At 34.9% G+C, this 27381-nt stretch overlaps 1 protein-coding gene across 1 annotated transcript in view; it reads right to left on the bottom strand.

The window, feature by feature from the left end:
• Nucleotides 1–27381, bottom strand: part of TBC1D22A (TBC1 domain family member 22A) — a 141928-nt gene that overhangs the window by 79506 nt on the left and 35041 nt on the right. The window contains exons 9-10 of the mRNA XM_068995461.1: nucleotides 13302–13411; nucleotides 936–1011 (exon numbers count right to left, since the gene is read on the bottom strand). Of these exons, the coding sequence (XP_068851562.1) occupies nucleotides 936–1011; nucleotides 13302–13411 (186 nt within the window). The remainder of the gene's footprint in view (nucleotides 1–935; nucleotides 1012–13301; nucleotides 13412–27381) is intronic.

Below are 27381 nucleotides of genomic sequence, written 5' to 3'. Positions count from 1 at the left end.
ACCATTATCAAATATTAAGGATGTATACACAAGCAGACAAAATCTCCTACAGCCAGCACTGGCACAACAGAACCTTCACAGTATATGTAACAAAAAGAGGGAATTAATGTTTCCAAGAAGATTATCAAATATTAAGCTACAGAATAAATAGTTTTTCTAAGTCATCACTGACAGGCTAGTGTTGCAAATATATGCTTGGTTCTCCTTGGCTGCATTTTGTTAATACTCTGTTCATTAATTTAATAAACTATCAAGAGAGTATGTTTAGAATGGGCAAGCATTATCTCTTGCATTTCATTTAATTAAACTCTATTCTAGCTATATGACAGTCAGCATTTCATGAAAGGAATCATTTTAAGGATGAAGGTAGAAAATATTTCAAAGTGCGCTGCTAAAACATGAAAGCATAATCTAAAATTACCCCTGCACACACTGTAATTTATCTATAAAATTAAAGATGTTATTTCCAGAGTTCATAATTAATTGGATTCCACAGAGAAATTATGCAGCATTCCAGATAGCAAAATGATGCACAAAGGCACAAAACAAAGTGCCGAAGGACAACCATAAACAACCACTGTGACTTGCCCACATTACAACAACCATTGAGGCTTAATGGGAAATGAATACTGGCTGCCTTTTGTATGTGGTCATTACTCTGCTGTGAAGAAATTGCCATTGAATTTGGATTATATTGCCTTAATAAAAAGTAATGAAAGAGGCTCATGCTCTAGTGGCTTTCTTTTAAATGATACACAACAGTCATCCACAAAGGCCAGTGTGCCACAAACTACTGATGACACCTCACCGGAGGAAGGAGATGTTACCACACCATTGCAGGCGACTGCAGTGATGTTGGCTTTTCTCACAAACATTTTAACTAAACACATTCAATGTAACATCAGTTAGAAATTAGTTTAGCCTTTGAGACTTACCATCAATCCGACTAACAAGTTCTTCCAACATCTTCACTTTCTTCTGAATTCCTGGCTGTGCAAATGTGTAGTTGTCCTAAAAAGGAGACCACATAAAAATATTAGTTGCAGAAAAGCAAAAAAAGGTTTCTTTTCTTAAATTCATGTATTTTTCTCTGTTTTCTTATGGTGTTTCTGTTTAGCATCTATATTTCCTAGGTCTGCTTCTACAGTAAAACAGTAAATCATCACACTGTACAGTCCTGTGAGTTCCCACCTCTAACAGTATATTCTGTATAGATATTCCTGCATCAATTGCTCTCTACTTCCTAATCTAGTGGAATTACTTTATTGCAGAAATCCAAGTAACTTTAAAAGGCTCTCATCTTACATGCCAAAATGCGCCATGCTAGAGATTTTTAAGGTGATTTTTTTCTCATAAATTTACAATTCTACAAATAATGTAGGAAATATGGAAGTTTAGCCTATAATCAGAGACAGGGAAAGAATGTGATCTTTAGAATTGCAGAGAGATAACTTCAAGTAGCATAAGAAATCAAAAGTCTGTTTTAATGTACTCATAACTGTTCTGAACCCAAGATTACAGTTAATATCATAAATCAAAATCTAATACACAAGCTATGTAGATAAAAAGGCATTATATTTGCATATATTTCTTTGAATGGATTAACTCTAAATGGATTTTTAATTTGCAGATTGCAGCTCTATAATATAGACTTGAGTTTTAAATAATGAGAGCAAAAAAGATATCTCTGCTTGAAACAAAGTGATCAATCTATTAAAATAATGAAATTATTTAAATATACAGCAATCTTTCTGAATATTTAATTGACAATCCCTCCATTCAGCTCATTTTGTTGCAGTTGTCTTCCTGTGGTTCTTGAAAGATTCAAGAAAAGAAAATTACACGTACATATTTTAAAACAAAGTTGCTATGTAGGATTTTTTTTGTGTAACCACCACATACACAGAAAAGAAGGGTAAAAAATGTTTTGCCTCGACTGCTACTGTTTGAGTAGTTCCTTTATCAATTGGAGCTGAGTAATCCCAAAAATTACCCTAAAATTTTTTTCACTTACACTGAAATATTAATTTTTCTTGTCTTTATTTCAAATTTCTACTGGGTCTTAGAGATGATTATTATTCGTTTTTATGTATTCTGATATGGTTTTCTATTAGAAACAAAAAAAGTCTTATTGACCCTTTTGACTATATTCACATGGAGCTTTTTTAGGTGTTATTTGACTTATGAAACTGAATGGCAATTTAATCTTCAGATTCTGTAAAACTGCTATAAAGTGTGAAGCCTAAAAGTTCACAAGGCAAAATGATACACTAATAATTCTGTAAGTACATCAGCCAACAAGTAATTTACAGTATCAAAAAGTCTACTGTATGCTCTGATCACTTGTACCTGACCACAGTAGTAGCTATTTTAAAATTTATAGCAAAATTTTCTACTGGTGTAGCAGTAGCCCTTTCACAGTAATTAATATTAGAACTCAACATATAAACCAAAACAGTATGGATGAGGAAGCAAAAATAATTCTCTGAATTTTTTAATTTTCCACAGGAATCACCAAGTAAAATAGGCAACAATTTCACCTTTTTGACATTAATTCTCAAAAAGAACATGAACATCCTTGTAGTGCAATAAAGCACCAAAACTGAAAGAATGGAAAGACTCGCACAGAATTCAGATCTATTATAATCTCACTTCAGGGAGAAAGAAACTCTCCCATGCACTGGTACACTGCCTTTTATACAAGTCTGGCACACACCTGTATTAGTCATGGATAATATCCAGGATACAGCATCTTTAGGAAATCATAATCGTTTTCTTTACAGAACGTGCTCCTAAAACAAAAACCACATTCGCTTTTTTTTCCCCCAAAATGCTTATTTGAACAAAGTTAACTGGTGTTTCTAGAAGTAGTACTGCACTCAAAGTACAGCAACATTTATTTGGTATATATTATTATAAATAACATGGTATTTAATTATTTCCTCTGTAACAGATCCCCTGTAAAAGAATGTTCCTGTATTTAACAATGAAAATCAACACAGAGTTAAAACACCAGTGCTTCGATCATTAGTCTCTCCCCAGGTAGTGCAACTCTTGACTGTGATCTATGAATCTGAAACTACTTTCTTTCTCAAAGCCTAATTTACTCCATACACACCTGGAAATGCAACCCAAAACTGCCATCTTGATTTGAAAACAGATAAATTTGCTTTTCACTACGTTTGATCTTTCGTCTATTTATTTTTCTGTTCATTATTTTGGCTGCAAATGAACACAGCTGGGGGTCACTCTTCTACTTATGCTGACTCACCTAGACTGGAAAGATCTTTATTGGCTTTCCCAGTCCCCTCTTCTAATTAAACTGTGTTGTACATACCCCTCCTATGACACTTGTAGTTGACTTTCTGGAGTTTATGAAACTGTGAGAAGGACTTTGTAAACATAAAAGGTATTCTGTTACCCACTATTCTTGCTTCTTTTGTGCTTATAGGTGAAGGAAAAATAGTAAAACAGAAAAGAAAAAACATGCCAAACTCATAAAATTCATGAATTATTGCCCAGGGCTGTTGAGCCAAGACAATGCTTTTCTCAATTGGGACTATTTCAGAGTTTGTCTTTTGCTCATATCAATGGTCAAAGTTTCAAATGAGGAAATACAACAAAAATTTTCAGGATGAAAACAAGGAGTTCACATAAAATATCTCTTCTTTCTAAACATTGTTCTTGACACTTTCCAGTAAGCATTCACATATTACAAAGTATGCATGGGTACACACCAGAATCCATGATAAACATAAAAATTCATGCACTGGTGTGCAATACCTAAATTCCTTGACGTTCTGCTCAGATAGCTTCCAACACACTTTCAGTGAACTCTGCTAACCTGCTTCACAACTGAATGGTTAAAAACATCTAGTTTAGACTGACACATAATTAGTTCCAACTTACAATAGAGAAGGTTAGGACTTCATACTGTCACAAGAGATCAAAACTTGTTTCAGCTTCAAACCTTTGTGTTAGTAGTCTGTACTTATCCTGTAGAAGCTGGTATAACCACCCCACTTCCCTGCAACTACAACTAGGTCTGGCAGGATTTCTCAAAACCCAGTTGTTATAATGTAAAATAAAATACTAGAATTATAGACTTCACTAAACATTAAAAAAAGTATTAAGTAATTCCTTACTTTTTTTAAGGGTAGAGAAATTCTAAACGGAAAAAACTTGGAAAAATGCTCATAACAAATTTAACTGGGACTGTCCTCCCAGAGACAGGGGGAGAGAGAGGGACACAGAGAGATAGAAAGAGAGACTTTGCAGGCACTAGCTGAAGAAAATACCCCATCTTTTTCTTTAAACAGGTGATGATGGGATAATTTTAAGAGAAGAAGCAGCAAGCTGAAGAGGAATGGAAAACAATCTTTCATGTCATCATGAAGGAGAAACAGAGCCAGCCAAACTAAAAGAAAAAACAGTCAATAATTTGACATAATGACTGCAGCCAAGCAGAGGCACAATGCTTCTCATCTTTTCAGGTCATACAAACTGTTCACCAACAATGTACCGAAGAAAATATCAGAAACATTCACAGAAGCAAATGGAAACTTTTGACACAATGTGTTCATGTGTGGTTTGCTCATTTTAACAAGGTTTTATCAATCAGATCAGAGCTTTTAAATATAGAGGATACACTAAGCAATCCATATACATCATATGGACATACAGACTTGAATGTCTACTTTCTCTACTGATGCATATTTAAGAATTCCTATGCATCAATTTAGTATGTTCAAGTATAGTGTCACATGAACAAATAACAACTGAAAGAAAACAGTTTTCTTATCCTCATTATGTCACAAAGCGATCTCCTGAATTCTTTTTTACTCATTCACATATTTCTGAATTCTCTAAGCAAACCCCTATTAAAAATCTTGGTTTATCTTGTTCTCAAAGTTATGCAAAAAGATGGGGGCAGGAGGGAGGGAAGCATGACACTAGATAATGATAGTCACCATGTATATTAACACTATCAATGGAAGCACAGTTTACCCAAAATGTTTCTTGAAGATAGAGATTATAATGTAAATTCACTCCTGAATACAGTTTAGGATAGAGAGAGTGTGCATGCACAAGAACAAACACAGGAGTGTGCTGGACTATGCTGTTAGCACAGTCCATAGCATGTTCCATAATTCTTCAACACACTTCCTTTAGAAGAAAAGGTCTGTCAACCATTGTAATTGTTAAGCCTGACTTTTGAAAATGTAAAATGGCAGCCCAAAATTTTTTACATGCAAAACAGTATCTTACTTATTCCTACATAATAGGACAAAAAAAAAAAAAAAAGCAACAGCTTATTCAAATATAGGTACTGATTCTCATGTTAGAATAGTATCCATAGAACCAGAACCACAGATCCAACCTTCTAGTGGTCTGTGTAATCAAACCTCAGTTTTATACAAGTGGATGAATCATAAATTACAGAAAGTAGCAATGACAAAAGTATTCAGGGTATATTTTTGGATTACAGCATAGGCCAGACAACAGTTCAAATCTGGATAAGAGATAGAAATCATAAATACAAACATGTACAATCCCAAAAGCTGATGCTGCAAATTTTAGGTAGAGGATAAATACTTTTATGCTGAAGCATACTGATGGCACAGTATATTACATGTATTGATTACAAATAGATTTGTTGTCTTCCTGAAAATTTTACTCTCAGTGACAGGCTGGAAAACTACTATTGGTCTCCAAAGGGACACAGTCTCCTTAAAAGCTTCTGAAGACACCCATCCTTAACAAAAACTACAGCTCTCAGGATAAATCCTACTGCTGCCCTCAATTTTCTATTACTTGAAGTACCGAAGTTTATTGTTACAAAGTTAAAATTGGCTAACCGGGCCAAGCAAATGAACCACCTTGGCTTTTCCCTTTTAAGAGAAGTCAACAGCAAATGACTATAGGGGATGGTAGGAGCACAATAAGCTCAGTGATGCACTTGCAGCATTCTTTCAGTTTCCAGTTTGCAGCGCGGAGACTTCCCTAACTCAGGGTGGTATCTTCATAATTAAAGTTGTTTGAAGATTTCTTCTTCAACAAAAGTTCAAATTGTTCAGGTTCTAAACCCATGCAAAATGCTTTTCATTCTTTGACAAGTAGCCCAGCAGCTTAGTTACTCAACCACTCTTTTTTTCTAACAATATCACTCAGTAGAATTACAAGATGCTAGATCTTGCATCAGACGAGATGGAAAGCAACTACTTCCTCTTCACCTTCTTCATGCACCTCATCATTTCAGAAACTTATATTACATTCCTCCCTTAGCCAAATCCATACATAATCCATCATTTGGAAACTGTTCCATACTTTTGATCACACTTATCTTGTTTCCTTATCATTTTTTTAACTTTCAAGCCATCTTTTTAAAATGGGACAGACAAAAGAGATTAGAACAGCATAGAGCATACTGAGAACAAGCTCATTTTAAAAGTAGCAAAGTGATGTTTCCTCTCAAGGACTACTTATATAAACCCTTCTCCCCGCTATGTGCTAACAGCCAATGCTTCTACCACGGGTGCTTAGCTTTTTTATGAACTTCTAGTAAAAGGACTTTTTCAAAATGCACTTTGGAAATAAAATTTAACCATAACGTTCTTCACAGGTTCACTGATTCCTTCCAAAAGCTGCCAGATTTGTTCTGCTTTACAGGAGGTACAGAAAATATTAAATAATACAGGGTTTTATCTTTTAAGCATTAATTCTGCTTATTTTACACTTTCTCCAAACTTCTCTGATGTACATGGCTAATTGTCTGTGCTCTCCTGAATCCCCTTGAAATCATTTCCAAAATCTAATGTCCTACCTACTCTATTCCATTCCACCCAATACCAAAGCAGTTTTGAGTATTGGCTTTCTTGTTTACTCATTACCAGAGTCCATAATAGGAGGAAAACACAGATATACATTAAACAGAGCAGACTTTGCAATTGACTCTGAAATTTTTACTAGGCATCCATGCACAGTACCCTAGTGATGCATTCAATCTTCTCAAACTGATGGGGAGGAATGTAAGTCCTCCAGTGACCAAGCAAGCTACTAGAATATCTTGAATTGAGAAAGGTAGGTAAAATTAAGAAAAATTTCTGAACTCCCGCTCTTGAGTTTTCTTGTCCTTTAATAAAAGTTTAAAATACCATAAAACAGTATTTCCTCCAACACATTATTAAGACACATAAATCAGACATCTGAGCATAAAGACAGAAAGGATTCTGGATAGAATTACCTATTGTGGGCAGGCTTATGTTCCAGAAGATTTCAGTCTCATATATGACATGCAGATAAAGTAAGAAAAATACCATTTAGGAGTATCATTTGATAAGTGATTACTAAAAATGGTGAAGTTGTCCATTTCTCATTAGAAGAAAAGCCATTCTAGAACCCTGAGTGGGCACAACTGCCCGCTCTAATTGCAGAACCTATTTCTCATTAAATTTCTCATGTTTATGACTTCTCAAAAATCTGTTATTTTAGTATTTTAGAGCACAATTCTTAGCAAACAAACCATTGCTTTTCCCTGGAATAGTCATACCTTCAAGAAAAAAAACCCACTATGTCCTATCCCATTCTCAGGATCCAACCTGGACAAGACATAATGAACAACCTGGATTTCTGGAAATTAGTAAACAGTTATTACCATACAGAAGTTCTAACTCACAGAGTGAGGGACAGACACACAGTGTGAACATGCAGTTGAAACACTGAAGAGAATAACATACAGGAATAACTGCTGCCAGAATTTCAGACAATCCCTGACAGGGCTTCCACATTTGTAAAGCATCCATTTCTGACTGGCATTAGGATCTGCTTACACAGAAACTGGAGCATGACTGCAGTACTGTCTTTCAGTATCAGCTATACAATGCTAGTGGAGACTCTTTAGACTGCCTCTCAGATAGTTATATCCCATTTTCCCTGTACACACCAGATTTGCCATGCTGTGTTCAGGAAGGAGGCAGGAAGAAAGAGTATTTTCTCAATTTAGCTAAGTTTACCAGAAGTGCAGGGCAGATGCATGCCTAGAAATCCTAGACAATCTGTCACTGCATTTGCACAGGTAGACCCTGCAGCCTGATACAGAAAGCTGACCCTTGCATAAAAGCACATATGCAGCAGACAGAGGGTTCCCACGACAAGAGACAGGTAACAAATAGATGCAGACACTTAAAGTACATACTCCTTTTATCTTTTTATCTTGGCTAAAAAACTCATACACACATAAACTAACCCCCCAAATGAATTGCAGACATAACCAAGAAACTTGTCTTGTAGGAGTTTAATAAAAAGGTACAAAGAAAGCTATATTTGACCTATTTTTCCTTTAAAATAAACCTCAGGAAGGTCCTGTGAAGAGTTTTGAGAAGAGTTATTTCTGCACGTACTTCTCAACATTTGAAATGCATGTTCATGTTACTTATTGGATCCAGCAGACCTCTGAAAGGCTTTCCAAGCAGCCTTCCATCCATCCACCCATCCATCCATCCATAATCCAGACTTCAGGCATATCTTAGCAACAACTTTCCATAACTCATTCCCTTTGAAGGTCATAAATCTTTCTATTTTATCAGCCATAGGAATAGCTAATATGTACCTCAGCACACTCCAGTCCCTGGATATGAATTATCTCACTTTTATTCTAAAAATTACCAGGCCCTGACAAATAATTATATTAATATTTCTGTGCCATTTTTAATACATCTGGTTAAATCATTATGCAATGCACGTATTTCCCCTTTGGTTATTTTATTACCAGTATACTTGAACTTAAAATGAAAAGTTATACTCTATTTTATACATGAACATTACATTTTCAGGTGGCACAGATCAATGTGAACTTTTTACTTGAATGTTAATGAGACTTTATTGAGGAAAGTGTTATAAAGGACGATTTAGTAATAAAAAAAAGTTAATAATCTGGATATATGGGAATGTCTACTTAATTACATGGAAAAAATTCTCATGGGATAATTCTAGTTTTCCCATATGAACAGATACAGAGGAAAATACAAAAATGCTCATGCATCATCTACAGTTTAGAAGTCTTTTAAAGACAACCAGCTTTATCACACACAGTGGAGATGTATTTTGCATATGGCCACACACAGCCTCAGAAGCAGGTTTTTATAAATCAGCATAAAAAATCAGAACATCTTGTAAGAATACAAGCTGGAGACGAATTCTGTGGAAAAGGACCTGAAATCTCAGCAGACAGAAACCTCAGACTGAGTCACTAGTAAGCCCTGGCAGCAAAGCCAGCCAACAGCCTCCTGGCCCAGTAGATGGAGGGAAGTGATTACCCCCCCTCAGCACTCATTGTGAAATCACAGAGGTTGGCAGAGACCTCTGAGCCCAAGCACTGCCCAAAGCCAAGTCACCTGGAGCAAGCCGCTCAAGGCCATATGGACTCTGGTTTTGAACTTCCAGGATTAGGATTCTACAACCTCTCTGACCAAACAGTTCCAGAGTTCAATCTTTACTGTGTAGATCTCCCTTAAAATGTTTAAAAATAATTTATTGTATTTCAAGACCACATCTAAAATACCACATCCAGTTTTAGGGACCCTGATACAAGAAAAATGTGAATAAACTGAATCAAGAGCAAAAGGTCACCAAGATGCTCAGAGGTGCACATGCTCTTTGAGAGGCTGGGGAAACTGGGCTTGTTCAGCCTGAAGAAAAGAAAGCTCCAGAGCACCTAATCACAGCCTGATAAAACCAATGCTATCATGATGAGAAATCTCCATTTTTAATAGTGGTGCATAGTGGGAAGAGAAGAGACAAGTAGCATAAACAAAAAACGTTCTAGCTGGCTGTTGGGAAGAAACTTCAACATAAGGACGAGGAAGCACTGGATTAGATTAACCCCCAGAGACTGTGAAGTCTCTGTCCTTGGAGGGTTCACGATCCAACTGGACAAAGCTTTGAAAAAACTCAATCTGACCTCAGACCTGGCCATACATTGAGCAGAATTATCATATGTTCTTATGATTTCAGAAGCTCTCATTTGTTTTCTTGAAATAAATAAGAAGCAATTGCAGTGAGGCATAGTCTTTCTGGGACAAAAATGAAAGAAAAAATTTAGAGCACTCATGAAGCACTGAAAAGGAAAACCATTACATACATCATCATCCAAAATTGACTGCTATAAGACAGCTATAGATTCCAAGATTAAATGACATTTTAGAGAGATAAAGTTATATCAAAAAAGGCCCTAGTATTTGTTAGATCAATTTTATAAATTTTAATCGAACTGTGATATGACACATGCACAGTCACTTAGAAGCCTAAACTTGGAGACAACCAAGAGAAAAAGAAGATGCAAAGTAATCTAAGAAGAAAAAATAGTTTAAACTATCATGCAAGATCAAACATTAACTACTGGAAAAGTTCTGCAAAACTCTAGCTGGAGCTAAAAACATACTTACAATAGGAACCTTCAGACGATAAAAAAACAGCATGAAGGAACCTGCTAAAGTGGCAGATGATTTGAACAATTTTTTTATTTCTTCTCTCAGCTAAGAACTGTATGCATGTCAGGAAGTGACTGTCTTGCTGCCCAGTGCCAACTCTGTTCTTTATTCTACACATCTCTGTGGTTCAAAGATGTATTCTTATATTAAAAATACACAGTCACGTTAGATACATAAGGGAGGGTGGATGAGTGAGGAATGAAGAAATAATAGATACTACACGTGGTAAAACTCAAGCAAGAAATACATATGTCTTAATAACACCTTTGACAATTCTGGAATCAAGAAAATGAGACTGTCTGGATGGATTGGAAAAATAAATGAGTTTTCTGTTAAGAATAATAAAGGGGTACAAATACAATCATACAATCATTCTTCCATTACACACTTCTGCACTGAAAGGACAAAACACACAAAAAAATGTATCTAGTTCATATTAGCCAAAAATTTCACAAGATGACCCTAACTGTTATCAAAGTGCACTCTTTAAATTTATCCAATATGGTAGGGCAACATGAAATGGAAGCTTATATTGATGAATAAATTAATGGCAATATTCTGCAGAGATTCTTTGATTGCAGTTATTACCACATGTCACATTCCTCTCTTCTAAAATCCCTGTACAGTTTATTCAGACACTTCAGACAAAACCATCACATACAGGAGTCTCTTATGTCATATTTTCAGACAAAAATAATTGTGCATCCAGAATGCAAGCTAGAACTACAGCATCATACAGTGAACCACTGAGAATCTTTAAAGTTCACTCAGTCCAAACCTCCTGTCATGGGCAGGAACAGCTTCAGCTATATCAGGCTGTTTAAAGCCACATCAGTCCTGACCTTGAACACGTCCAGGAAGAGGACATCCACAACTTCTTTGGGCTCTCTCATCATAGAAAATGTACTCCTTATGTCCAATCTAAATCTACTCTCAGTTTGAAATGTTGCCCCTTGTCCTATCTCTACAGGCCCTGGCAAAAAGGTTTTCTCCAGCTTTCTTAAAAGCCACCTTTAAGTACAGAAAGGTTCCAGTAATGTCTCCCCAGAGCCTTCTCTTCTCCAGGTTGAACAACCCCAACCTTGTCAGCCTTTCCTCATAGGAGAGAGGCTCCAGCCCTCTGATCCTCTGCACCCACTTCAACAGGTCCATGTCTGTCCTGTGCTGGGGATCCCTGAAACAGCTTCAGCACCCCAGGTGGGGTCTCACAAGAACAGAGCAGAAGGGCAGAATCCCCTCCCTCACCTTGCTGCCCACCTGCTTTCCATGCAGCCCAGGACCCAAATGGCTTTCTGGGCTGCAAGTGCACATTGCCGGTCATGTCCACCAGTATCCCACATCCTTCTCTACAGGGTTAGTTCTTCCAACCAACTCAACCTGGACCTACATGGCTGTTTTATCTGTTAAGTAAACTGGTATCATCACAGAAAGGAAAGAAAACAGGAGAATGGAAAAAGAAAAGCAAGAAACACCTTTATTTCAGCAGCACTGCAGTTGCACTGAATTAACTGTAGCATCATTAGTCACACCACTAGCATAATCTTTCAAGCCTGCTTTTGATAGATGAGTGCATCCTTGAATACATCCAACACCATTCCATTTATACAACAGCTTAAATTTTCATTGATGCAATTTAATTCCATTGCAATTAGTTTCCATATTTTGCTTCTCAGTGCCTGATGGTTTTGCATGAAAACAGTTTTAAGGAGAAATCACCTAATCTGTGAACTTCCTTTCCTAGAAAAAAAATAGAGCAACAGGCCAGTGACAATGATGTTCCAGAAGTAGGTAAAACAGTTGGAGGGTTTGCATTTCTTTACCTGGGTTTCTTCCTTTCCAGTAGATTTCAAGTTCTCACTTTTTTTCTTTATAATTTTTCACATATTTTTGCTATGTGGTCAAGTACTTTAAAATTTAGGAATTCTGAGAGATTGAAATAAGCAAACCAGTATTTGTTACAGGAATTGACATGAGAAAATGACTATGCATTTCAAAAAAATGCTACACAGAATATTGAGCTTGATTTGACCTTTAACCAGGAGAAATACACTTTAAAAAACCTTCAAAAAAGTTTAAGCCTTCTATTGTTGACTCAATTTTATAACAGTTTTGTCAAAAATGAACTCTGTTGCAAGTTCCAATTCACAATGTGCCTTAGCCAATGAAACATTCATATTAAAATATAAGTCATAGGAAAGAATGTTGTAGAAACTTCTCATCTTCATAAACTTATAAGCCCATGAAAATTTACACAAAAATTTACCATTATTAGACTCCAACTTGCTGCATGTAACAGAAAATTGTGCCTTAATTCATAGTTTTTCCACATAGAAAAAATTCAAACATTCAGTGAAGTAGCATAAGTCTCAGGTTTTAAATGTGTATTTTAAAAATATGAAGATAACTTCAGGAACTATTAAGACAGAAATCACTTTTAGGTTGCTATATTATTGACTTAAAAATTAATAAATAAGCCAGTTTTTCACCACCTCAGTGAGATCCTGAGCAACCATTCTACATGCTTGGTGACAGTTGCAAAACATGCCTCTAGAACCAGAGGTTTCAATTCTGCTCTAGAACATCACACCACAATGAAACATGAAGACATTTTGACCAAGAGAAGTTGCACAGGTTTTTTTTTTCTGTTTTCCTTTCTTTCCTTTCTATGCCAAACTAGCAGTGGATTTCTCCAATGGGAAAATCGACTTCTCCCCTGTTTTTTATAGACATACTCTTTTTCAGCCTTAAAGTAGTTCACAACCATGACATTAATCAGTTAACTCCACTACTTACAGACTGGAAAAATCAATTTACCTGAATGCCATCAAGCAACTTGCTCATGCACCAGTAACTGTCAGCCTCTATGTTCTGCAGCACTTCTTCGGGCAGACTGGAAACATCAAAATTTTCCACTTCTTCTTCTTCTGTTTTAGGAAAAGAGAGAGAAAGACAACTCAATGAAGTGCACATAATAAATAAAGCAAGAATGAGGAAAATAATTGAAAACAAAGACAGCCACCACTTATCTTCTACTCAGAAACTTCAATGCACATTTACTTAAACAGGGACTAAATTAATCATTTATTGCTCAACTGTGTCATCTAATGGCTTTAAATGTTAATGAATACTTAATTTCTTGCAGACTGTGAAAATCTCAAATCATGCCTGGTTAACCAGAATTATTATATAATAAATTACTTTATTCTAAACATTTCACACCTGAAAGAGGATCAGAAGTACTTTGAGAATCCTATATATGAACAATCCCTAAGAAGATGACTGTGTTTGCACCATGCACAGAATGTGCAAATATTTTGCCAGTCTTCACAGAAGAAAAAGCCCTGAAAAATACTTCTTAGAAAACCACTGAAATTTATTTAGAAAGCAGACTACAGCTTTTCAAGGAAGATTTGTTTTTCAGGCAAGCATTTGGTATTAGAAGGAAATCAGACAAAAGAAAACAGATGATTCCCACTCCTACCCCACAAAAGAACTCTGAGATTCTCAACAGCGGAAAAGCACAGAATCTAAATGACATCTCATGCATGGAAACTGAGTCTTCCACACAAATGCATTTAATGAAATTCACACTTCAACATGAACCAACATTTTACATTGTCTTTTTAAGGCATGGCATCTGAATTAATCCATTTTGAAAAGAAACACAATGTGCTGTCCTGCCACCTAACTCCCAAAGTTGCAAAGCTCCAGAAGAGAGTTTAACGTGACCTGTGAAGGCTCTCGTAAACGCTGTAGCTTCCTTCTTGCAGGGGCTCACAGTGTCTTACTGTATCAGAATGAGTAACAAAGTATCTGTCCCAGCCCTGGTTTATTCTCAGGGAGATGGAGGTGCAGAAGAGATTAATTTTACCTAAATTGTGCATGGTATACCCAAGAAGGAATTTCCTCCTTTACACAACTGCAAGGTAGCATAGAGTAAAAGGTAAGAGAAAACCAAGAATATACAGTATCTTAAAAGTCCTCTATTACCTGTCTCATAGCTTTGCAGTATGTAATTGGAGATCCCCAAGTACATCTTTAGGCTGTTACATTTGATTATGTTACCTTTTGTCCATTGGTAACAACCATTATCATTACATACGTTTTAAAATAATTTTAACATACCAGTGATTTTACCACTACTAGTAGACACTGGTAGCAAGGTGTTGCCAAAGCATTCTTGTTTGCATTGGTATCTATATGTGGGTGTACATCTTCAAGGGATCACTGGTTTTAGATTGTGAAATATTAATAGCTGTAGGACAAGAAGATTAGGTTGTGCTAATAAAGCATTAGTTAACATATTTACTTACTAGGGAAATTTGGTAAATAAAACAGGGGATTGCAGCAGACTCCATAAAATAACACCATGGGGGGATCTCAGAGGTGGCAGGGTTGTAAACACTGGACCAGTAGTCATTCACTGGTAATTAAAGGAATGCCACCTTTGCATTTGAGTGCAGTTTTAAAAACCCAATTCCTAAAAGCAGATAAACAAGTATTCAACAGATTTCAAATACGCTATATAATAAACACAGATATAGCACAAGCTCCAGTTAAGGAACATTTGAATGACAGAATGCTATGCAAAATCATAATCTACATATTTAGCATTTATTCATTTATTTGGGCATGTACATAGTGCAAAATGCTTCTTTTTCCATGCAATTTCAATGGCAAAAGCTGCTGCTCTCTCCCTCTTTTTTTTCTTTTTCTTATTTGGATGAGGAAGTAAACATACTTTCTAGAAAAGTTTTGAAAGAAAAGCACAAGGGATTTCAGGAAAAACAACAGAAGCAAAAATAAGAAAAAACACCCCAAAAGTACATAAGATATTATTTGTGCTTGAGAACATAATTGCAATTTCTGGTTTTAAATAACATTAAATTTATTTTCAGTGAGTGAAATCTGAATGGACAGTAATATAAAGACTGAATAAAAGAATACGGACAGAAATAGCAGGCCAGCATGTGCAGTATCTGGGGGAGAAAAGATCACTGCCTAAATTTCCCAATTACAAAGTCTGCAGAAGCATTTGTCATTTTCTTCAGTTTCCTGCAGAGATCTTTATCATGTTATCTATACAACTGTAAAAGACAGGAAATAGTTGCCTGGAGGAAAACTGTTTTAGCATGGAATCTATGACATGCTGATCTGAATATGTGCATTGCTGTAAGCATGGTATTAGCTGTTCTATACTCATTCCCAGGGTATGCTTCTGAAACTTCCCACCATGCAAAAAGACTTTTTCTAAACAGCTTTAACTGGATCCACTCACAAAGGCAGAGACATAAGGATAAAACCAAAATTTAAAAAAATATTACTTACAGATTTAGTTTCCCAATGATAGTAGAAAATAAACATGCTAAACAGCTTGCCTCCATTAAAAGTTTTAATTCAAGATTAAGCCTAATGGATGATTTTGATGGAAGTTGTTCAGAATGTTAAAATTAAGTTCACAACTGATCTCTGTCTTTTAGATGTAATAGATTTCTTCTAAAGAGTGCTGGAATTTCACCTTTTCAGTACACATCAGGGGTAAAAACACAAGCAACCAACAAAAAGGTAGCTTGCATTCAGAACTTCTCTAAACCTGTTACCAACACCAAAATTCAGTCTTTATAAAGCAGGGAAAAAAAATGTAACTTGATAGTTTTCATACTTCATTACACTAAGCAAGTTCCTACAAAAGATATCTCTTTTAAATAAAGCATACATTCTCTCAAAGGATTTTTTTTTAAAGAAACATATTTAATTGTGCTATTAATGTTTTAACTGTAGCTTTTTATCTTGAAGTTGCTTCTCAACACTCAGAATCAGCAAAACTCAGATGAATTCACTGGAGTGGGAGGCAGGGGACAAAATGGATGGCAGGGTAAGAAAGACGCAGTGCCGAAGCCCAAAACAGACTGCAAGGTCACCGATAAACAATGATTGTTCTTTACATACACCCAATATACAAAATAATAAATACAAGCACTAGATCAGTTAATTAATTGAACATTTTAAAATTGGGCGGTTTTTTAGCACTAATTTGTGTAAAGGCATAATGTATTTACCACATATCTCAAGTCCAAATTATGTACCTCTTGCAGCAGAGCAAGGAAACCATTCTGACCACACATGCACAGGTGTTTGTCTGTATAAAGCTTACTTTGCTGTAATCTACTTCAGATGTTGCATCTTCAGGTAGACCTAACATAAAAGTTACCACCCAAGTATGCAGAGTACAAAATCATACACACATGATGGCATGAAGAGGTGCACAGTAATATTTCCACATCTAGAAGTTCTTACATGTTCCACTCCAAACTCAGTTTTCAAAAAGCCTTACGAAACAGCTACTCAGTCACTACTGCACTGCAGCAATGTTTTTCTAAGAAGATCAGGACATAATAGAGCATTTAAATGTAAATTCTTTCAGTAACAATTGCCTAATTAAATATGTATATTACCATATCAATATCTCTCATTGAAAAAGTCCTAGTTACATGTTAATCTTGATAGAAATAGCTCTTGAGCTGTAAAGGATGAATCACTAAAATAAAATCTTTCCTTTCTTTATAGTACTGCAGTCACAATGGTAATTTTTTTTAAAAAACTTAATCATCCCATCAGTCCAGGCTTAGGTAAACATGACCTTACTTCATTTCAAATATTCCCCTATAACCAGTCATGTTCTTACATAAATGATGTATTGATGACTTGTCATTTTAACAATCTTACACAATTTCATTCAGATGCAATAGGAAGCAAGATAAATATCTTAAAACATCAATATAAGAATGAAGTTTCAAATATTAATCATTATATTTTATTAATATGAATTTTCTAAATAATTTTACTGCACATGGCAATGGTTACAATCTTGCATGACCTGGCCAGCACAGTAAATCATCCTGTCCAAAAACATCTTGATCACATGGACTCAATTTTTATGCTCATAAAAACTAACATATAATTAATAAAAATAATTATAAATAAAAAACAACCCTGCAAGTACTCTTAATTTTCTTTATCACAAAAGAGTAGATATTTCATATCCTTTTCCCTAATTCCAGATTCTGTATGAAAGTAATCAGTAAATCATTCAGACACTTCCTTTAGTGGGCCTACATTGCTTGCCAGTACCATCTTTTCTACACAGGTTTCACAGGTTTTTTCTTGGCTCGATTTTAATGGCAGGTATCTTTTTTCCTCCACACTAAATAATCCAGAATTTGCTCTTAATTCATATTCATAATCCACTGCACATATCTACACAAAATCAGACCTGTTTTTAAGGATGATAAATTTATTTGAAAAAAGGAAATTCTCAGCTCCTGTTGCAAATTAAACAAAAGACATTGGTTCCTCATAGGCTGCAGACTGAGATTACTGCTCCACAAGCCAGACAGGAGGAAGATGAAACATATCTTTACTACTTCAAACGCTCTATGACCAAAACAGAGTACAAAGGAGGATTAAGTAAACCTGGGGGTACCAACAAGTCTTTGACCCACAGAACTTGCATAATGCCAAATACAAGACTGGGAACCTCTTCCACGCAGGTGAGAAATCAGCCAGTAAATGCAGTTTGAAATTACAGTAAGGAGTATAAGCAACATCCTTGGGTATGACATTATTATGAAACAGGAGCCTTCAAAGCTTCTAAGATGGCAGCTCTCAAAACTGGATTTCGGCAACAATGAATAAAATGCTCAGCACAAATTCTTCTTATAGTACTCACTTCAATAGGTTTGCTGCTGCCAACCAAAGCAGCTTGCCAGGGAGAAGTTGTGCATGTGACACCGAATTACAGGACTCATAATTAGCAACCAGTATGCATGATGAGCACAGGATGCTGATGAGTATTTTCTTAGAATGCCTCATAAGGGAATTCCCTGAGAAATCCAAAAGGTTCTTGGAGAATAGGAAATGAAAGATTAAAGGTTGAACATATCTCCCACACTGCATTTTTAATTAACTAGTTTGTCCTTTATCATTTAATTTTTCAAAGCATCAACACACATAACCACAAACATGCAGAGACAACACACCAAGTGTCGGACAAGAGTAAACCATAGTATGGTCAAACAAGTCTAAAGCAAACCTCAAGAACCCAGGCCTTCCCTGTGTTCAGGTATGGGATTGATTAGACAGTTATTTCAGAACTATCACTCCAGCACTGGAAAAGCCTTCAAAAAGAATCTGTAAACTAACGTAGTTTTGAAAAAGAACTGTTTATTGGAGACGGAAAAAAATCAACTGCACTAAAGGCTACAACATATTTAAAAGATAAAGAAACCAGTATATGTATCTGCATATACAGGGGTGGATTTTAAAAGTAATGAAAATTAATGCTTCTTAACTGAAACTATTAAATAAAAAGAAAAATCAAAATAAGAAATTGTCTTGCATGTAATTACTTAAAAATAGAAGACTGGCAAAGACAACTCATTTGAACAATTCCGTAAACAGAAATACATTTAAGATATTACCTGGATAACTTCAAAAGCCCAAAAGTTCAATTCTAACTTGGGTAAATATAAAATTAATACAAATTATCCAAGCACTTGTATGTAAATATAAAAACTTCTAAAAATTCAGAAATGTAATTTTTTCGGTGACGGAAGACTGAAAACTTTGCCACTGTCAAGTAAACTTACCACCCATTTACATATGACCATAACTCTATGTAAGTATAACTTCAGTCACTCATGAAGCCATTTTTACTTTAACCCATTAATGTCACTGAATGGCATAACAAACTGAAAGAAAAATGGACGGCAGAGGAAACAACTGTCCTTCAGTGACATCATCCCCACACACCTATGACAGTGGCAGTTTGCTGCAACCCACACTGTGCAATATCCAATTCTCAACTGGATAAATATGTCCCTTTTCTTAACCAAAATTACATGCTTCCTTATTTTGTAAGGTCCCACATTATTCACAGCTAATAAGAAATCTACCTTACAGACTTCTTGCCTTATTTACAACAGAAATTAAGTACCCTCCATTATTTCCACTTTTTAGCACAAACTGCAAATACTGAATTTGAAGAAGTGTATTTGAGAAGAATGCACTCTGCAGGAAACACTACTTCTTATATTGCTTAATTGCTGAATGCATTCCTTAACTACCTTAATCTGCTGTGATTTACACTTTCCTAATCAAACTGCCACATATGCTTCTGAGGCAAAAAAGCCACAAGGCCTGCTTTTTTCATAAAATTCAAACATATTTTTACATTTCGTATAGGTATTTATGATAAAGAAAAAGAAATAATTAAACCTCTATGAAAAAAAAAGCCTGCTCTGTCTGTTCAAAAATACTATGATCTCTAATTTTCTTCAACAATGTTACTGTAAGAAAGGTAGTTGTCTTTAAACTTCAGTCATACTGCAGTAAATTTTTATCTCATAATTGACTAAAGCTGGAACATGTAAATCAGTTTCACAAATATTTTTTATGAGAACACAATTCATAAGCCAATTTTTTTAGTGTACTGGGTTTTGTCAAAACAAATGTGCTATAAAAGCATAAAGTACTCTCTGCTCCTGTGAAATAATGCAATGAAAGCCTACAGAAGAAAAACTGTTTTGCAAGAAAACTTTTTTGCCTTTTTTGGTTATTGTGCTTAAGTACTTAATTTTTCACTTCTGCTTTATAAATTTTTCCACAGCTTAAAGTAAAAATTTAAAATATCAAATTTCTCAAATAAAAAACAAGCAAAATATCCCCATGCTAATGAAAAACCCAATGACCTTATTATTACTATGAGTACAAAAGGTTTGTATTTAAACTACAAGCAAAGCCAACTCAAACTGAAGTTGCAGCACACAAACTTCTGACAAATTTATTTGTATTGGTTTGAAATCTATTAATTATTAACTAACCATACATCTCATTGGAAATAAGACCGAAAAAAATTTCTTATAATTCTGTTTAATCACTGATCCACCTAATTTGAAAATCTTTTCTTAGATCTTCAGCTGCTACTGATCTATGCAACAGGATTGGAATGTTATTCTTCTGGCATTTGTAAAGCAGGTTGCCATTGCTCAAGCGACTCTTTCTCTTTTAGCTTTTCTTCGCATGAGTTACTTCATAATAAACACATAAAGTTGTGGTATTTGCATGTCAAAAGCCACTTTTAATGGCATAAAAGCCATTAAAGTAATTTCCCAATCTGTTGGAAAGCATGTTTGAGAAGACTTCGATCTGGAAGTATAACCACCCCTGAGCCGCTTCACATAGAGGGATGATCATTAATTATAACTATATGAAGACCTCGGGGAGAGGAGAAATAAGAATGCAGAAGCCAGAACTAAGATATGCTGCTCCCTTTGGAATATATGTCTCTCCCATAGCTATATTTATTGCAATTAACTTCCTTCTTCACAATTCTTCCATTTTTATACCTGAAGAAATCTTTTGGTTTCTCTTTAATTTTACTTTACTGCTTTTACCATTTTCCAAGATGTTGTTATCCATTTTATTCCCATGGCACAACATTTCCAGTCTGTAATTTCAAACAGAATACCTTTCACTAATCTCTCATGACTTCCTCACAGTATTAGTCTATTAATCTCTTAATTGCCTTCAAAAATGAGACAATATAAACCACAAAATGTATTTCAAACTTGAGAAATGCATTTTTACACTAGCATTCATATCATAAAATTAATTTCATTTTTAAAATACTGAGAGTTGTGCACTAAGCATCATGAAATAACACATCTTCTTTAGACAGATACATCTGAAAATTTAGAAACACATATATAGATGCAAAATAAACTTTAAAAGCAGGTAATTTAAATCCACATCATCCTATGCAGTAAAAGAGGACCTTCATTGACAGATTTGTTTTAATAGATACATGGGGAACAAAAATTCTTTTTCCTCAAGTTCTTTTTAGTATACATCACAGAAGAAAAAAAAAAAAAGCAAACTTGAATAATACAAAAAGACTGTGATTTAAAAGACAAATCTGACTTAGCTGAAAACATCAAACACTTCAAATCAATAGAAAGGCTAGACCTGACTTATTTATTCTGATTACTTATGATAGAAGTTTGATTAGTCCCATTTGACCTAAGAATTTTTTTATTAATTCAGAGATTTCTTCTATACATCTCTTATGGCAAAAATTCAAAAGAATGGCTCTGATTTTGCCCATAAGACAGGATTTGGAAAGTTTCTTCACAAGAAACATCTAAGTAAAAAATACACATAGGTCTCCTGCTATGAGGTGGTATTTTATAGGTTCCATGACACCAGTGTCAGAGTTTTTGCCTCTTTGATAGACTTCCTGGCACTAATATGATTGAAGAAATTTTTATTAGTAACTTTCAAGTCCCTACTTGGCTTTTCCTCTAAAGTGTAAAACCATGACAGTCATCTAAAAGATGGGCTTTAAATGGGCTTGAACTCCTCAGCTGCTTTTCAGAGTATTCACTTTAAAGCACAGCTTTACCACAAAAAGTAAATGGAGGATGGGCCATACACTGTAGTATGCTGATCAGTATTCTCAAGACAAATTTCTTTGGTATGACATAGAAGCATGCAACAAATATTTAAAACAAGCTAAAATAAAGGCCAACCCAAACCACTGAATTCCACCTACAGATGCCTCCACTCACAATAATGGGGAGAGCAGTACAACAAATAAAAAGAAGCTCTAAATTTAAGGAGATATAATCCAATTATTATTGCTCTAGCATCAGTAAGAAATCTTTGTAATGTTAGGAAGAGTAGGAAGATGACTGTAATTTCATGCCTACAGATTTAGCCAAAAAACTTTTTATGAAAAGTTTTCAGTTAGTATCTTACGCCACCAAAGATTAAAAATGTTCATTTAATCCCCTATGTACCAGGAAAGCCAGTCATATATAGCAACATATTTAAGAAAAGAACATTTAACTTAAACAGTGGTACCCTGAAGCAATTACTACCAGGCATCAGAAATCATTAGGTCTGAAAAATCCTCAGTCCAACACTTATTTTAATCTTTGAGAAAGTAGGTGTTTGCTTCTTCCATAGTTGCTCTTACAGCTTTTCTCCACAGCCAACCTTTCTTAATCCCTTGAGATACTTTTTTTAAAGCTTGTAAGTCAAAAAATGCAAAAAAATCAATGCAAAACAGATCATAAAATGCAGCCACTGTTGCTACATTTTCAATGAAAATATGATAATTAGTTATGATACTGTTTTGAAACATTTATTTAGGTGGGGTAAAGTGACAGGTTTCAGATTCGGAGCACAGCAACTTCATATGTAGATGCTTTTCTGAAAAAAAGTTATATAGATTGTTTGCTCTTTCTTTGAAGATCATTTAAAAATTTAACAAATTTGCAAGACTAATAGACCAAAATTTCAGGTGTTAAGGGAGGTTGGGGACTTTTTTGCTTTGTTTTAAACAGACACTTATAAGAGACTACGAGCAATTAATAACATTACTCAAAATACTGCTTTTCTCTCTCATGCAAAGCTAAAAATAACAGGCAATTAAGCAGTTGGATATACTTAGGATAATCTTAATGTCTCTTTTTCACTTCTGACAGCTATTGTTAATAACAGCCAGAGAATTCTAACTTTAATTAGGCTTATTCCACTGCAAATAGATAGAAGCATTTTTTAAAATTATCCACAAAACCAGTTTTAGTTGAATTACATTAATTTTTTTCCAGAAAGATAGCAAAGCTGAGGTACATCCTACTTTGTCAACTAATACATCCTTATGATTTAAGTATCCAGGACTATTACTACACTATATCTGTAATCAACTGATAAAAAATATTTCATCACAGCCCATACTTTATTCAAGCTAGTAATATGTGCCAGTTCATAAGAACAAGAATTTTCATTTTACAGTTTGTGCAGTTAACTGAATGGATTTTCAAGAAATTCATTTTGTTTCCGTGGAGGTCCTGAAGATTACTGGAGTTACTTTCTCCATCACATCAGTATGATATGACTTTGAACACTTTGATTACTAAGAACTACAAATATACTTTAAAGAAAGAAGTAAGATTTTAGAAAACGTGACAGAATTAACATAAAAAAAAAGTCTACGTAGAAAAAGCAAAGGAAGAGAGCAAAGCTCAAGTCTATTGGATGCAACAATACATCCAACACTTCAGATGAACCATTCTAATTAGCTCAGAAATCTGACAGTATATTAAAGAAAGTGAAATAAAAATTGAAACAGACAGAAGAACGGATTTTGTAAAACTGCACTGTTTATAGTAAATCAAGATCATTCAAGACAGTACTAGGAAGCAAATAATAGAAAAGCAGGTTGCCATATCCTGCATCTGTCTGTTGTGCTTCCTAACCTGCTAAGCAGAAAGTCAGTGTAATTCACAAATTCTTATGAGCATGTGTTATTACACAGCTAAAGCAGCCTAAGTGCTACCTAGCACTAAACAGATCTTTGCTTCTCCCTTCTTCCCTAATATCCTCATATCAGCACTGATACTCTTCTCAGATCCTCAAGATGAGTGCAGAAAGTTAAATAATTCAGTTTATTATGGACATAGTTTCCAGCCAGTTTAACTGTGCCCAAGGAAAGCCAATGCAGACCAAAAAGAGAAGACTGGAATGCATGTTTTGGGTTGGAAAAGAAAAAGCAAAGCCACCTCTTTTGACAGCAGAAAGCCCTGCTTCAGCTGTGTCATCTAAGCACACAGCAAGCAAACCCTTTTCTGACCAGCGAAACATAATCTGGAAATACTCAAACATGTGGCTCTACTGTGAAGTTTTAAGGAATAGAGAAATGAAGCTAGAAGAGGCAGGGTACACTGACCTCTTGAAAGAACAAATGGGATCTGGAAGATTCTACAGCACATAAGAATCCAGTTCACACTGTTCCAAGACCTCACAGGGAATCAAATACATTAATGAGTAAAATATATGCAGCAATATACTACTACCCAACTACCCTATACAGTTACTTGCAGATATATGCTCAGCTGCTCATTATTGACATCTTCTCTCAAGGTTACTATATTCCAAATTATGCCAAAAGTGGGTTGGTGCAATTAGCCAAAAATCCACCAGTTAAGTAAATAAATCACCTCATGTTATCAAAGCCTATAGAGAGCACTTATGCAAACAGATCCACTCATATAGTTGACACTAAATGCCATCACAAACTTCCAGTAGGTTAAGCAACTAGGGAAAAACAGTAGGGAATAAACTCTACCACTAGCAAGTCGCATGCAAACTGCATATCTGAGTAAAGCTTAACTATGTTCATTTGGACTTCTGTACTATTGTAACTACATTTAAAAATAATTCTGAAATTAAATAATTTTATAACTCTAAGCCAGAACAAAGTGCCCACTACAGAACGAGTCAAGCTGCAACGAAAAAACTGATATTCTAACATCTCATGCTAAAAGATAAACTTGTCCAGGTAAATAATTAAAACAAATATTCAAACACAAAATAAAAGGATCAAAAGATTAAAAGAAATGTGTAATTCACTGATTCCTATCAGTTCTCTCCATTACACAAGTTCTGGCAACTTATTTGCCCTTCTTCATGCTCCCTTATTCCCTAACCCCTCACAAACTAAGCATGAGATGTCCTCTTAATACTATCTACATTTTCCTTAGTTCTGTTTGGAATGCCTCCAACTATCTTGCTTTATGAACCAACCCTAGACAGGACAGTGTATCATGGCAAGCACTGCTAGCTGACAACCAATTCAAACAATTCAGGGCTAGTTATCTTCACATGGATTCTCCGATTTGTTTAAAGTGAATAAAAGAATGTAAAATAGTAAGACTTCTTTATCCAATTAGGCCTGAAAAACTATATTATATATTAATAAAGACAATTGCTCAGACATCGTGAATAATTTTTTCTTAAGTCAGACATACATAAAAACAAATTAACAATTTAAAAGTATGATCTGCCCACGTGCTTCAAAAGCTTGCTTTTTAAAGCACTAAAATTCAGGTCTATATTCTTATTGTCTTTATTTCCATATAATTTACCTGAAGGAACTTTGAGTCTTTTTCAAAAACTACAACTCAAAAATATTTAAGTTAATGGAAAAAATTTCTAACTGCTTTCCCACTGCAGTCAAAATCAGTCCCGCCTCACAGCACAGAAGACTGGCACAGAAGCACCAAGTCCTCTGTGGATGGGCTCAACGCAGGTTTCTGTTTAATTCCGGACCTTTTCCATGGTGCAAAGCAGGAATCATCAGTTTGTGAAACCAAATTCAAATACTGTCTATCTTATTCATTACAGTCCTCCCTCTCTTCAGCTACCCTGCAGCACTTACAAATTACTTTCACTGACAACAGATTGGCACAGCAATAGGGGGAGAGTGGGACAACATATTTCTAGAAATTGAAAAAGTGAACAGTGGTTATCTCAATGCAAGCTAAGATAACGCTGAACAACTTCCATGCCATGTTATAGTTATAAATATATATGTATATACATGTATATGTATACTAAGTGTTCAGTAATACGTGAAAGCAAGAGTGCAGCAAAGAGAACTGACGGGGAAGTAAAAACATTCAGGTCACCGAGTGGCTCGTGTACTGCAGCTTTTTCAGAGCAATGCAGATGATGTTTTCTGGACTTACATAAAAGACTTTTCAGTCTTGAAGTTTCAAGTCTTGAATTCAACAGTTTTCTGTAAGATTTCTTCATTTTTTCTCACCCAAATCACACAGATAATAATATCCATATAATTATCAAACACTATTTCATAGAAAATTGCTCATGCTTATGACAACTTGAGTCAACTTTCCTGATGTCACAAGTATTACTACAAAATTATGGAAATATTAAGAAACAGCACTGAAATATACCTATGGAAATACCTACTATGGAAACTACACTACTGGTAATTTGCATAGAGGAGAAAAAATTTAATGAGATTAAATGGAACTTGTGGTATGGAATTTCTGTTTGACAGAAAAGTGATTTAAATTATTTTGAATAATTTTTCATACAAATTTTAAAAGGGTTCTAAAAAAAATTTACTTAATAGTTTCACAACTTGCAGGGAAACATTAAAATATCAATTATGCTTCATGTCCCTGCTTTTATGCAAATTTGTTTCATGTTTCATAAATCATTTCAAAAAAAAGCGTAAATAAAAACATTTTAACACAATATTGTGCAAAACCTTGTATTTATTTAAACAAAAAAAAGCATGAAAACAGTAGAAGTTTATTACAAAGTTTAATGCCAAAATTAAAATTGAAGAGCATACTACAATTGCAAGTAAAATCTTTGCATCTCTCTCAAACCAAAGAAATCCCTCATATTCCTGAAAATCAGTCCTGGGAAGTCTTCCAGAATTTCTTTCCCAGTAAATCAGAAGGCAGAGGAACTTGAAGGACCTGGGAGAAGAAGACACATCCAGTTAACCCAGTTATAGCTCTTTGTTCTATTTTATGAAAACAATTTGCCATCCTTCAGTGTCAGTTTCTTCTAAACAACTACAAACATGGTGCATCTTTTCCACTTTCTCTCCTCAAAACCACAGTGTATAAGTCCTATTCATAATTCTCCAAGGACTAGAGAATTGGTGGAACTGAATAATAAAGGTCTAAATATTTATGACAGCAGGATAAATTATCTCAAATTAATTTATATACTGTAGCAATCAAGGCTTCAGCTTGGTCTTGTAAATGAAATAATGCACGCTAAACAAAATTTTACTTCATGTAGTATGGAGAAAAGCAGTTCCCTAAAGTCAATGGGTTAATACTCTTTGCTCTCTCGCTTGCTGTCTCATCATACAGAAATTCAGTTTTATGTACATTCTAAACAGATATATTTACCACACAAAAACTACAACTCTCTTGAAAAAAAAAATCTCTGCTTAACTGACAATTTTTCATATTTTATAAACAAACACTGAGGAATCACCTCA

This window comes from Aphelocoma coerulescens, chromosome 1A (genome assembly GCF_041296385.1).
Source record: "Aphelocoma coerulescens isolate FSJ_1873_10779 chromosome 1A, UR_Acoe_1.0, whole genome shotgun sequence".
NCBI classification, from domain to species: Eukaryota; Metazoa; Chordata; class Aves; order Passeriformes; family Corvidae; genus Aphelocoma; species Aphelocoma coerulescens.
The sequence above is the reverse complement of the archived record's forward strand: the minus strand, read 5'-3'. Positions and strand labels throughout refer to the sequence as shown.